The 13405-nt window shown below is 50.7% G+C and overlaps 1 protein-coding gene across 2 annotated transcripts in view; it reads left to right on the top strand.

The window, feature by feature from the left end:
• SUSD6 (sushi domain containing 6) overlaps positions 1 to 10357 on the top strand; it is a 92681-nt gene extending 82324 nt beyond the window's left edge. For both annotated transcript variants that reach the window (XM_059056774.2, XM_067028263.1), the window contains exons 4-6: positions 586 to 724; positions 4196 to 4614; positions 6414 to 10357. In XM_059056774.2, the coding sequence (XP_058912757.1) occupies positions 586 to 724; positions 4196 to 4614; positions 6414 to 6439 (584 nt within the window). In that variant the 3' untranslated portion in view covers positions 6440 to 10357. The remainder of the gene's footprint in view (positions 1 to 585; positions 725 to 4195; positions 4615 to 6413) is intronic.
• The last annotated feature ends 3048 nt before the right edge of the window (positions 10358 to 13405 follow it).

Here is a 13405-nt window from a genome sequence, read left to right as displayed (position 1 = left end):
CCTATCCCCCTCCTCCTCCTCCTCCTGTCATGCATGACAGGAAATCCAGCTGCCTGTGGGAAACTGTGTCATGCAGCCATCTTTGTGCTTTCACTCGAGCTTCAAGACCGTGACACCCCAGAGAAGGGTGGGGACAGGCCTGAGGTTTACAACTAAAGCTGCAGGATCTTAGACCAGATTGTTATTACTGCCCTGTTCTTATAAATTTTCCTGCCACATGGGTGGGACTTCAGATGGTGGAATGATGTGTGCATTTGGATGGTTCATGTCTTCCAGCCTGCTGTTGAGGACAGGATCAGAGGGGGTTTAGAAAGGTAAGACCTCTAGGGGTAAGTGAGTTTAGGTGTTAGATGGTCCTCAAAGGTCCAAAGTGAAGGGAATTTTAGATTCAGGAGCAGAATAGGGAAATGCCCCCTTTCCCTGATGTAAAAGCCACTCTGTACCATTGCTCCAGAAGTGGCCCTGGCCATACGTAGCATGTCTCAGTGTGGCACTATGCAGGGGGCCCGTGACAAGGTCAGCCGTGGGGCTCACGTTCCGTGTGTCAGGGTACGAAACACGTTTGACGATGGCTTGTTCCCGTAGACAAAGGCGCCCACGCGTCGCTCGGGGTCCCCACGCTGTCCATCGTGGCTTCCACTGCCAGCTCCGTGGCACTCATTCTCCTCCTCGTGGTGCTGTTTGTGCTGCTGCAGCCAAAGCTGAAGTCTTTCCATCACAGCAGGTGAGCCAGTGGCACGGGTGGCGTGCGTCACGGTGGAGGCTGGCCTTTGGCTGGCAGAGGGGTGCTGGTGGGCCTGCTGGCCTCTGCTGGTCTGTGTGCGCCCAGGGAAAGGGGAGGGCCCTGCCATGTGTTAAACTTCCCGATGTGCCTGGCACTGTGCTTTTGCTTTGCGTACATTGTCTTCATCCTCACAGGGTCGTTGCAGATTAGGAAACTGAGGCTCAGAGCGGTTAAGTCATTCACTCAGGGTCCTCCCTCTAGGTGATGACAGAGGTGAGATTTAAACCCCAGTCTGTCCAACTCTAGTGCCATGTTATGTCCCCTACATCAGTGGTTCCCAGAGTGTGGTCCCAGCAGTATCAGCATCACCTGGGAACCTGTTAGGAATGCAGATTTTCAGGCCACACCCCAGGCCAACAGAAGGAGCAACTCTGCGTTTCTTAGGCCCTCCAAGCAGGCTCCTGTTTGTGAGCCACTGCCCTGTCTCCCTGTTCCCCTCTGCTGGATGCACATAGAGGCACCTGTGGGAAACTAAAAACAAACGCCAGCACGTGGGCCGCCGTCCCCGGAGGTTCTGATTTATTTAGTTTGGGATGGGCGCCTGGCATTAGTGTTTTAAAAAGCTCCCCAGGTGGTTTCTGATGTGCAGCTAGGATTGGCAAGCACTGCACTATACCATACTGGAAACCGAGGAAGTGGTTTCCTTGCCTACCTCTGTCACTTTCCTTTTTCCAAGTGAGTGCACCAGCCACAAATCATCCCAGACTTGGATAGGTGAGGTTGGGGTGGGGGTGGCCAATGGTGGGGACCTGGCCCCCGGGGGGTCCCTCAGGGTGGACTCTCCCAGGCTGGCACGGCCCCCTTAACTGCTTGGGTTGCCCTGGCCCTTCCTCATTCCCTCTGAAGAAAACAGTTTATGTCCCTCCACAGCCCTTCCTCAGTGACCGTTGTCAGGCAGAGGCACGAAGGAACAGACTAAACTGTGTTAAATAAAATGCGCCTGGTTTGGAATGTGCAGACAAGGACCAGTTTAATGTCTGTGTACTATGTGTGTGATTCCTCTTTCTTCTCAGTATTTTGTTTTGTTTGGGGCAGGGGGTAGCAGCTGTTTTTAAAGGTCGTTAAACGATTAGTAGACTAGAAAGGATTTGGAAGGGACTGTTTATTTGAAAGAATTGGCTACTGCCACATAAAGTCAACTCGACCTGTTCCTCATTTCATCCAAATTAGGGATCGTTTTCCCCTGTAGTTAACTAGTCAAGTCAGTGTGTTCAAAGTAACTGATTTTGCCTAAGTGGAAGGGAGATTTGGGTTTCACTATAGACCCTGTTTAAATTTTATACGTCTGTTCCTTTTTAAACAAAAAAAAAAATGTTATTTTGAATAACGGAAGTTAAGCACGTGCCAGAATGCACTCTGCTTTCGGATGCCACCCTGCCATCAAAGTTTCCCTTCTTTCCAGAAACGTCTGAGCACTTTTATGAGTGCCACTTCTGTCATCCTCACTGTGTGTGTGCCATTTGAACTGGGTAGTACAGATTTTTTATCTGCAAGTACAGGTGAGGAAATTGGGAACAAATAAAACAGTCCAGCAATAATAATATGGTCCAGCCATAGACCTTATGTGTCTCCTGATGTGACACACAGAAGAGGACACAACATCACAGACAGTGCTGTGGCATGTAGTGTTCTAGGCCGAGATTGGCCTGACTCTAATCCCAGGGAAATGAGTAGACAGGTCCAAATCATGGGACATTCTAGGAGACAGCTGGCCTGGACTTTATGAAAAACGTCAGTGTCATGAGAGAAAATGATAGTGGACTGTTCTAGATTAAAAGAGATGCAAGAGACAGGACAACTAAGTGCAATGCATGATCCATAATTGGATTGTGGATGAAAACAAACAGGACAGCAGCTGAAGCAGATATATTTTTGGGTAGTTGGGAACATTTGTATTACAGTATTATACCAATGTTACTTCCAGGATGTAAATACTGTTGTAGTTATATAGGAAAAGAGGTTCTTGAGAGGTGTGTGCTAACTACTGTCTTAATTAGTAAGAAATAACTTATTTTCAGAATGGTTCAGGAATCCCCTGGTGGTCTCATGGTTAGGACTCTGCTCTTCCACTGCCGGGGGCCTGGGTTCAATCTGTGGCCTGGGAACTAAGATCCTGCAAGCCTCACAGTGGCAAAAAAAAAAAAAAAAAAGTGCATGTATAAAAGTAATCCAGAAAAGAAGTATTTGCATGGATAAATCTCCCAAACGTAATGTTAAAATGTTGAGTTAACTACAAAGCCAGACACACACACACGCATTTATTGTCTATCCCATTCATATAAAGATCCAAAATATGCAGAAATAACTGGTGTTGAAGGATTCATGTTTAGGCAGTAAAATTACTAAAAAGTCAAAGGAACTATTTTCATGAGAGTCAGGATCGTGGTTACTTTTGGTGATGAGGCGATAGGAATGGACACAATGGGGGTGGGGTAGGCGGTGCCGGCAGTGTTCTGTTTCTTGACGCAGCTAGGGTTTGTACGCCATGTTACCTCTGGAATAAATCAGCTGTACATTTTTCGATGTTTGTCTAATATTTGTGTTATAATGCACATATTTTTTTACGTTTATGAAGTTAAAAAAATTAAATAAAAGGCAAGCAAAGTGGCTGAGTCAAAATCTTCAGTTTTTGAGTCCAGTGTCCCATTTCAAGACCACAGTGCTTCTTTTCCTCCTCCTCTTTTTATTTATTTTATATTTTTTTATTTTTTGCGGTACGCGGGCCTCTCACTGTTGTGGCCTCTCCCGTTGCGGAGCACAGGCTCCGGACGCGCAGGCTCCGCGGCCATGGCTCACGGGCTTAGTTGCTCCACGGCATGTGGGATCTTCCTGGACCGGGTCATGAACCAATGTTCCCTGCATCTTCCCCTCTCAACCACTGCGCCACCAGGGAAGCCTGCTCCTCCTCTTTTTAAAAGGAGCTTTATGGAGATGTCATTTCCATACCATACAGTGTACCCGCTCGAAGTGTACAGGCAGGCGTATATTCATGGGTATTTGTAGCCATCATTCTCCCACTTTCCTATCTTAGCTGTGCTGAGTGAATGGCTTTATTTCTGGGTCTCTAGCTTCCTAGTTTTTGCACAGGACCAGAGGGCTAGGTGCCTGTGTACCCAGAGGTTAAGAACACAGTCTTCGGAAGCAGGGGGAATGGATTCACATCCTAGCTTCCTCCCTTACCAGCTGTGCGACTGGGTAGGTTACTTAACTACTCTGAGCCTCATCTGCATTCTCGGTGAATCTACCTGAAAGGACTCAGGTGAGGACTCAGTGGGGTAAAGTGTGTAAAGCCCTTAGTGCCATGCCGGGTACATAGTAGTAAGTGGTCAGAAGTGGTTGGCGTTGTTGACATTGTGATATTTACCTTTGCACGTATTCTGATTCTTCCTTTGTCCTTTCCTACGGACGCAGGCGTGACCAGGGGGTGTCCGGGGACCAGGTCTCCATCATGGTGGATGGAGTCCAGGTTGCGCTGCCGTCGTATGAGGAGGCTGTGTACGGCAGTTCCGGTCACTGTGTGCCGCCCGCTGACCCCAGAGTGCAGATTGTGCTGTCAGAAGGGTCTGGGCCCAGTGGGAGGAGCGGGCCAAGGGAGCAGCAGCTGCAGGACCAGGGGGCCTGCTCCTCCGCAGGCGGAGAGGAGGAGGCCCCGGGCCAGTCTGGACTGTGTGAAGCCCGGGGCTCTCGGGGCTCGGAGACTGTGATGGTGCATCAGGCGGCCCCCTCCTCCTGGGTGGCCGGCTCAGGGAACAGCCGAGTGGCACACAAAGAAGCTCCAGATTCAGAGAACAGTGACATACAAAGCCTCACGTCGGAGGACTACACAGATGGTAGGTGCTCTGTGCCGATCGTAAGTTATTATCTGCTCAGGGTCCGTGCTGGGATTGAGGAAGGACTGCGAACCTTCCTGATAATTGGTGTATCTGGCGGCAAAGAAAGATAATACCTGGGGGATTCTCCAGGTAGGCCTTTGGGCTCTGTATAGGGAGGCTTTTCACTGTTGTCTGTGAATTTTAATAGGTTTGGAGTCTCCAAAACTATTCATGGCCTCAGGGATATGCTAAATCAAAGGGTAGACAGCCGGTTGGAGGTGGAGTGGGGCCTGTCCTCTTGTTATAATTTTTATGTCCCTGAAAGAACAGGAATGACAAGGAGGTGTGGGGTCTTATGACAGAGGAAACTGGAGCCTGTCTCACCCAGAGCATTCCAGCTGCTTTATTTTAAATAGGAGCATGCCAGGTCCCGTGCTAGTTGGTTTCTTGCACTGTGTCAGTCAAACCTCACAGTGATCCTGAGAAGTGGGTATTATTACCAGCCCCATTTTACAGAGAGGGATACTGAGGCTCAAAGAGGTTAAGTCACTTGCCCATTGGTAGGTAGCTGAGCTGGGATTTGAAGCCGATGGATCTGCTCCCAAACTTGCGTTATAGCCCCGTGGTGCCATGCTGCCTCCCGGGTCACTCCAGGTCCTTTGTGGCAAACCAGCCAGAGAACAAAATTGCCCCCTCCTGACACCTCTGCCTTTACCGGAGCCTGGAGAGTCTAACATTGGGATTGAGTCTGTCATTTTAAAAAACATCTTTACGTAAAATCCCACTGTGGTTCAGGATGCAGACTGAATCTACATGTTTCCCACTGTGGTTCAGGATGCAGACCGAATCTAGATGTTTCCCTTTAGAAAGTGAGGACTTCTATACTTACCAACGCCCCCGTAAAAGAGCCTTAGAGAAAACTCTCTGTTTCCTGTGAGTCCTGGGCACAGTTAAAGTGTACGGTTTAGAATATCTGAAAGCAAAGAAGTTGGAAATTCTTAAGTGCAGATCAGGTGTAGGGTTTCCTGATTGTCAGCAGCATGCTGTGTGTCTGCACGTATTGACACAAACCTCAGCCCTTATCCTTCCTAAGGAGCCAAGGTGGTGCCAGCTCTTCTCCCTTCTCCTCCTTGCTCCCTTGCTTTGTTCCATGTATTGAACAAGCGTTTTTCGGAGCCCATCTTGTGCCAGGTGCTGGATTAGGTTTCAGGTGTGATGGAAAGAACGGTGAAACATGCTCTCTGCCCACATGGATTGTCAGTCAGTTGGGAGGATGGAGGCTATACTTGAGAAAAAATGGAACCAAGAATGGTAGGGTCCGTGTCAGAATGAGGAGTGCAAAAAACAAGACACATGGGTTATCGAGTTGTTTACAGGCTAAGCCTGAGCTATCTGGGGCTGACAGATGAGTCACCTAAGACCCAGAGACGGGGAGTGATTTACTCAGTGTCACACAGCTGGAGGATGGCTTGAAGGAGGAGGTGAGGCTTACCAGGGCTCAGGAGCCTCATGGGGCGAGAATAAGGATAGAAAGAGAAGCAACTAAACCATCAGAGTTAAAGCAGAGAAGAGGGTTCAAGGTGGTAGGACCAGAAGGCGTTTGAATACCGGACTGAATGTTCAGATTTTGTCTCACAGGCAGAGGGAGAGATGAGCAAGGAAGGCCTAGAAAAGGGTGAGGGATTTGGGCTACCTAGAAGCGTGTGAGTAGGGCATTTTATTTCTTTAAACATGGGATCCCTGCGACGGGGTCAGGTGTGCTGCAGAGTCACTCACACGGGCTAACCACTGTGCTCTCCATCCTCCTCTGCCCGCAGATATCCCACTGTTGAAAGAAGCATGAGGGCTGCCGCTGGCTTCTCTCCTCTCTGCCCTTCCTCCCTCTCCCTGTGGGTTTGAGCACCGCGTACTCCAGCTGCCCTGCCCGGATACCTGAGCTGCCACCTGTGTATCTGTGTATCTCTGTATCTCTGAGGGCCTGCAGGCCCACCTTGGCTGGAAACTCAAGGAAGATTCTCACCATCTGCCTGCTGGACAGCTGGAGGAGCTGGCTTTTTGCCTGGCCCAGCCTTCCCGTCTGTGTCGGGGACATCGTTGAATGTGCTGGATTGAACCCTTCCTTTCCCTGAGCCCTCCGGGTCCACTCCAGCGAGCGAGCGCTTGGGCGGCAGCCCCTGTGGGCCTGAGAGCGCTGCGTTTACTTGTGCCTTCCTCCCGCCCGTCCAGTGTCTCTGTCACGTGGGCCTGTTGCTGTCCTGCAAGCCTTCGTGGCGGCACTCTGCCACACAGGGGGCCGGGCCTGGGTCTGGCCTGTTTCCTTTGGGGGCTGGCACCGCTGCCCTTAGCAGGAACAGATCCGAGAGTGGCTCGAATTGGGGCAAGAGTGTGGCTCCCTTGGCCTACCCTTGGTTGACACTGGTGGCGCATCGCTTGGCTGAGCAGGGAGGCTGTGTAAAGTCATGCCAGACCTGTCCCAGCGCCCAGCTCTGTAGCTCAGAGGTGCCAGTGCCTGGCCCTGTCGAGTTTCCAAGAAGCATCCAGAAGATCCCAAGGGAGGGGAGGATGGTGGCTGATAATGATCGTCTTCCGCATATGCAAGTTCTCACTTCCTATTTCAGCATCTGGCCTTCCTGGCCTCGGTCTTTCCTCTTTCCCTGGAGCATAGCGGGGAGTTGCATGCGGCCTCCTGGGTTTGATCCTGCGCAGCTCCAGCTTCCTTGCTGGCGGAGGCCTGAGGCGAATCATCCACGGGACGGGAGTGTTGCTGAGATGCCATGGGATGCCCATCTATCTGGTCACTGGCAGTTGGGGCCAGTTGCCCTGTTCTGGGTTCATGGTGAGGGAAGGGGGCCTGAGAGGCGCGACCGGCCAACCGTGTCCCCAGGTAGCTGCAGGCAGCTCTGCCCGGGTCCTGAGGGTCCTCCTCACCACAGTCACGTGCCTTAGTAACTGTGCCCAGGAAGTATCCTGCTGCTTGCCTCGCTGCTGCTGCTTTTCGTCGTTCCGCCCTCCCCTGCGGCCCCTCCACTCGTCACAGCTGGCAGACGACTCCCTGGTCTTCCCGGCACCGGGAGGGCCCAGGACACAGTCGGCACACACCCCACGCCCCCACCCCCCGGCTTGTTGGTGGAGATGGTTTGGAAGCAGCCTGGCTCTGGGGCCCTGCCTGCTGGGGCTGCTCCCTCGGCTGCTGCCTCTTCAGGAGATGTGGCACTACGGAGCGCGTGTTACTGTTCTGTTTCTGAAGCACCGCGCCTCCGCTCCTTCCCCTCCTTCAGCCTCTGTCTGGGGTGGTGAAAATAGTAGAGCCCGATGCGTTTCCAGTTCCTGACCTAACAGGGCAGCTCGGGGCGGCTGCGGGTGTCCTCCGAGAGGAGATGAACGAACGGCCCGCCCTCAGCCTCCCGCCTCCGCTCTCACGCGCGCACTTTACTTACTCCCCGCTCTGCCGGGGGCTTGCCGCCCTCTTAGTCTTCCCTCGGCTCAGGTGAAGGGGGCGCCTGCGTGCGTCGGGCTCCTCCCCGCGGGAGCCCTCGCGTGCTGTGCCCTCAGCCCTGGCCCGCGAGCCAGAGGGAGGGAGACGGAACGGAGCAGGGCTGTCCTTGGCCTCAGAAGAGGCCGTTTTTTGGAGACGTGCCTGCTGGCCGTTGCTGGCACGGGGCCCATCCTCCGGGAGGGGCAGGGTCCCCAGCCCCGCCGCTTCACCCTGCACAGGTTCTGTACCACCCACCGGCTGCCCTTGTCTTCCTCCAAAACAGAGCAGGGACCAGTGGGGGCCGGAGGGAGGCATCCAAAGTCTCATTGCTGAGCCTGCAGGTTTCGTCTCCCAGTCTTCCAACACCTGAATTCTAGTCTAGAGTCTTTCTTTAAATGGAAGCTCTTACCTTTTTTTTTTATCTAATTACTCTGGGTTTTTCACCCAAGAGATTGCACTTTTTGTTTGCGGTATATTCAGCCACGGAGGTGACCCGGCTTGGCCCCTGAAAAAAGAAAATCCTGCCTTCTGAACCCTTCTTCCACTTTGCGTGCCCACCCTGGGGGTCACAAGCCCAGACTTGCCACCCGGTAGGGAAGAGAGAAAAGTCAGGAACCTCCCCTCCACGTCCCCCACGTCACTGGCTTTGCTGGGGCCTCGCGGAGTCCCCTGGCCTGTGGGTGCAGAGCCAGCCTCATTGCTGCTGACACCCATGACGGCGGCTTGCCGCAGTGAGTTCCCTGCTCCCACATCAGCCATGCCCTGCTGTTTCTAGAGCTTCTAGCCTTTGTCCCTTGCAAAGGATCAGGGCCCCCCACAGCTGCCTTGGAGTGGGGCCTGACTGAGAGACAAGGTGGTGCTGGGGACCGCCAGAGGGGCCTGGAGCAGGTGGGGAAAACTGCCCATGGTCTGGCTTCCCAGGCTCCCCCCCAGGGGAGTCCAGCAGAGGACTCGCCCAGGAGAACGGTTGGCACCAAAGGACTTTTAAAAAGGGGTGTTTTGTTTGTTTTGCGTACATGAGCTGACTCAGTGCAGGTTTTACATCCTGGCAACTTGCAGTCACATTCCAGTGACTTTCAAGGGCCAGTAAGTATATGGTGAAAATTACTTAAAATTTCCATCCCTTTCAATGCCTTAGTTGAGCACGTAGGCTCTATCTTTTGCCATTTTTGAGTTTTGTGTGCTATGCTCCCACTTCACTGGGTGTGAACCGTGAAATGGGCCGAGTGCTGGCCACTTTGTGAGTTCTTTTGGTTTTATAAGGTATTTCAGAGTACATTCTACTAACACTCCATTTGCAAACAGAACTCATGTTGTCATCCCCATTCTCCCTGCCCTCCTCCTCTCCCCCTCCCCCAGCTTTAACGCTCTGTGGAGAAGCTGGATGGCAAGACAGACAAAGGTACACTTTTCCTGCTAAGTTAGTGGTGGCACAGGAATCCTAGCACTCGGCCTTTCCCCTCCCCATCCCAGAGGAGCTCAGACCGCTTGCTTTCTACATAACAATGTCACTTCCACTCCCAGGGAACATCTTTACATAGAGAATGGGAAATGCTGCAAATATTTCTAGATCCTTGCCTGTTAACTCCCCCACCACCACCACCACCTTGAGAATAATGGGCCCAGGAGGGAAGGGACACAGGCTTGACAGCTTAATTCCAGATGTGCTTGCTGAGGATAGAGTCTGGGAGCGTCTCTCGTGGAGCCTGCTAGGGCTTCTGGCTCTCAGATCTAGGGCCTGTCATTACTGGTGTCCGGTGAGGGGCTCCGAGAGGATTTTGTTTGACAGCTGTGTGCACCGAGTGGTAGAGTAGCCAGTTCCCCGGAGAGAGAAAGGCAGGCTCAGCTTTCCTGGGAGGCGGCTCCTCTTAACTGCCAGTTGAAAATCTAGTAGAATTTTGAATAAGAACCCCAAGGCTGAGCCCTCTGCTAGGAGCTGGGGAAGGTGCAGGGGGCAAAGCACTCAGATAGCCAAGCAGGGAGAAGAGAGGGACGAGGAGGGTTGCCTGGCAGCCCACCACCCCCTGACCAGGCTTCTCATCACACCACTATGGAATCTCTGCAGTGATTTCACATGGCACACGCATCATTGACTGTGCAGGATGTCAATCAGTTTGGGTTTGCTTTATTTTATTTTATATATATATTTTTTGGTATCCTGTACATTGCAGTGGGTGTGAAGATAGTATTTTAATATTTGTACAGAGTTTAATTTAATTTTAATTGTTCTATGTATATAACTGCATTTCTAAATAATAATAATTAAAAAAAATTCTTACGAAGGCAGTTGTGAGAGAGATGTGATCCTTCCAGAAAGTTTTTGCAGCAACCCTCCTGTGGGCAGGAGCTCATGAAGGGATGAAGCGTCAGCTCTGGGGGGAGAGGTACCTGGTGAGAGGAGACAGGATGAAGGTACAGGGAAGGGAGACCACAAACATAACTGGAAATACATCATTTCTCTTTTAGTGCTCTTAGCGTGCCCCCCCCCCCCCCAACGGCTCAAGCCGGGATTTGGCAGTGAGCAAGACCGTGGGTTTGGGGCCTGCATGGAATTCCTAACGTATCAGGAAAGCAGACAGTCCCAACACTATGCAGTGATGGCTGTGATCACCGAAGTTATGTTGGGGGACAGTCAGAAACACCTTTTGGATGAAATGCCACGTGAGCTGAGATGCGAAGGGCCAGAAGAGTGAGGCCGCGGAGCAGGACACCATGTGTGGGTGTGAAGGCAGCAGAAAAGCACATTTAGTTTGAGAAACTGGAAGGGGTCTGGGCCGCCGCAGGCAGGGCTGAGGGCAGAGTGGCTCAGGACGGGCTGGGAAGTTTCACTTCATCCTATAAGGGCAGCAAGTGCCTTAATGGTTTTAAGTAATGGAATGACTTAGTAAGCTCTGTTTTTTTGTTTGTTTGGTTTTTTTTTTTTGGAGGCTGTCTCTGTCTCTTAAGAAGAATGAATTTAGGGGGATATAACGTAAGTACCTGGAGACCATGTAAGAAGTTGCTGATCTTGTGGGAAATAAGGCAGTTTGAGCAGCTAGGTGAACAGCAGCACCATTCTCTGAGATGGGGAAATGGAAGGCACAGTTTGGGGAGGGGAAATGATGGAGATCTAGAGATGAAAGGGCAGAGGACATAGAGGTGAAGAGGTCACCATTGCCAGGTAGGAGAGGCCAACAGTACTCGAGCAGTTGCAACAGGTAGTAAAGCAAAGGGTGTGAGTAGAGAGATGTACAGGGTACTTTGGGATTGAAAACCAGGCCACCCTTAAATTCGCCCTCAGGGTAATTAATGGTCAGGATGTGTTTCTCTAACAGTGTCAAGTGGGAAAACATTATAGGGGCATCTGTGCCAAACACTCAGTCTCAGCCTCAGAGCACCAGTCCTCGGAAGGGTCCTCACAGACATCACTGACATTAACTGCAAGGAGAGGAAGAGAAGAGTATTGTACCAATAAGAGTAATGGTGATAAAAGCTGATCGTTAAACAGCACTTACTCTGTTCCAGGCAGGGTTCTAAGTACTCCGTGTGTATAAACTCATGGAACCCACACAGCAGCTCTACAAGGCGGGTACCATCCCTGCCCAGAGCCCCAGACCATATAGAATGAAAGTGAGGCCTAAAGAGGTGAACTAAGTTGCCCAAAGCGGAGCCAGGATTGAATTCAAACCCAGATACCCCTGCTGGAGCGATCCCCTCCCCTGGCCCGTTCCTACCCCATCAGACTCTTGCCTGCCTCTCCAGGCCCTCACCCCCTTCTTTCTGCCTTTTCAGAGTCTCTGTCTCACCAGTGAGCTTCAGGTAGAGGAAAAACACTAATTTCGGGGCAGGGAAATGACACACTTCACGAGGATAATAAACTACTCTCATCTCAAAGGATGGGACGTACCCATCACGGTGTCTCAGGAGGAGGCATTTAAGCTATGCAGAAATGTGATAAGACAGATTCACAAAGCGGCGGGAGTTGTTCCTCTACAAGAAAAAACACAGGAAAGGTTGCTTGTTTCAGTGAGAGGTAAGTCGTCTCTGTCGTTGGGAAGTAGGTGCAGAAACACGTCCCATCAGGTAAGGTATGCTGGGTAGTCTTGTCAAAACGGGGTCAACCGCAGGCTTGCAGCCTTTCTCTTGATGACAGATGAGGGGGACAAAGGCAACAGCCCGCGGAACCTGCAGAGCTGCTGGGGGAAGGGCTGTCTTTGAAGTGGTTGCCTCAGGTTGGAAAGTGGATGGGAGGAGAGCAGAAGAATTTCCTGCCCTGCTGCTGAACCCCTGCCTCCCAATTTGGAAAGTGGACACCTCTAGACAAGAACAAAAGTATTAACAGTCTCCAGGGCAGGGCTTTCTCAGACTACTTAAAATATCTTGCAGTATGCCAAAGTAACACATAGGCATTTGAGAACATTTAGAAAGAACATTACAATCACCCATAATTCCACTTTTTGCTGGCAGTGTTGTTTGAATCTCATAAAATTTCATTGACTTCATTTTTAATGGTCGTATAGTTTTCTGTCATATTGGTAATTTGGACTTTTAGGTTGCCAAAATTTTTTTTTAATTGTTATAACCAGTGGTTTGATAGTATTTAAAATTATTTCTCTGGCATAAACTACTGGAAATGAAACTGCTAGATCAGAAGAAACAGACATTTTAGAGTCTTTTGATATATCTCAAATTGCCCACCAAGGAAGTTATTCCAAATTATGTTGTCATTGGCAGTGGTCATTTTCCTAAACAACCTCACCAGCATGGGGAGGTACCATTTTAAAAAATATGCCAGTTGACAGAAAATGGTGCTTTGATTCACACTTGTTTCATTATTCCTGAAGTTGAATTTTAAAATATAATTTGCTTACTCTTTGTAACAAAGACATATATCGAAAACTGTCCAAGTTTGACGTCCAAGACATCCATGTTTGAGATGAAAAATCAAAACCGCGGTTCCTCTTCTAAATTAAATAATGCATTATATATAGAGAGAAAGATAGATGATAGATAGATAAATTCCTGAGGAAAGGAATTAATCTGAACCTGGGCAAAACATGACACGTTCCCAGGACGGGCCCGGGTTGCTGCTCTAAGCTCTGTGGTGGTAGAGGAGCATCACAGGGCTTGGGGACCATCCTGTCCCACGCCCAGAGGTGAACAGCTGTTTGGCATTTCAGATTTCCCATGATGCCCTACGACCCCCAGAAAAGGAAATTTCACAACATAGGAATGTCCTGAGCAGCCCATCTGGGGCAGCTTGAACTGTCCCTGAGCCTGGGGTGACAGACGATTCCCAACTTGGCAGAACACTGAAGAGGTTTTGACAAGTGTGGACTTCCCCACGGCAGAGCT

Source organism: Kogia breviceps, chromosome 3 (genome assembly GCF_026419965.1).
Source record: "Kogia breviceps isolate mKogBre1 chromosome 3, mKogBre1 haplotype 1, whole genome shotgun sequence".
NCBI classification, from domain to species: Eukaryota; Metazoa; Chordata; class Mammalia; order Artiodactyla; family Physeteridae; genus Kogia; species Kogia breviceps.
Note: the sequence above shows the minus strand (reverse complement) of the source record. Positions and strands in the feature narration are given on the sequence as shown.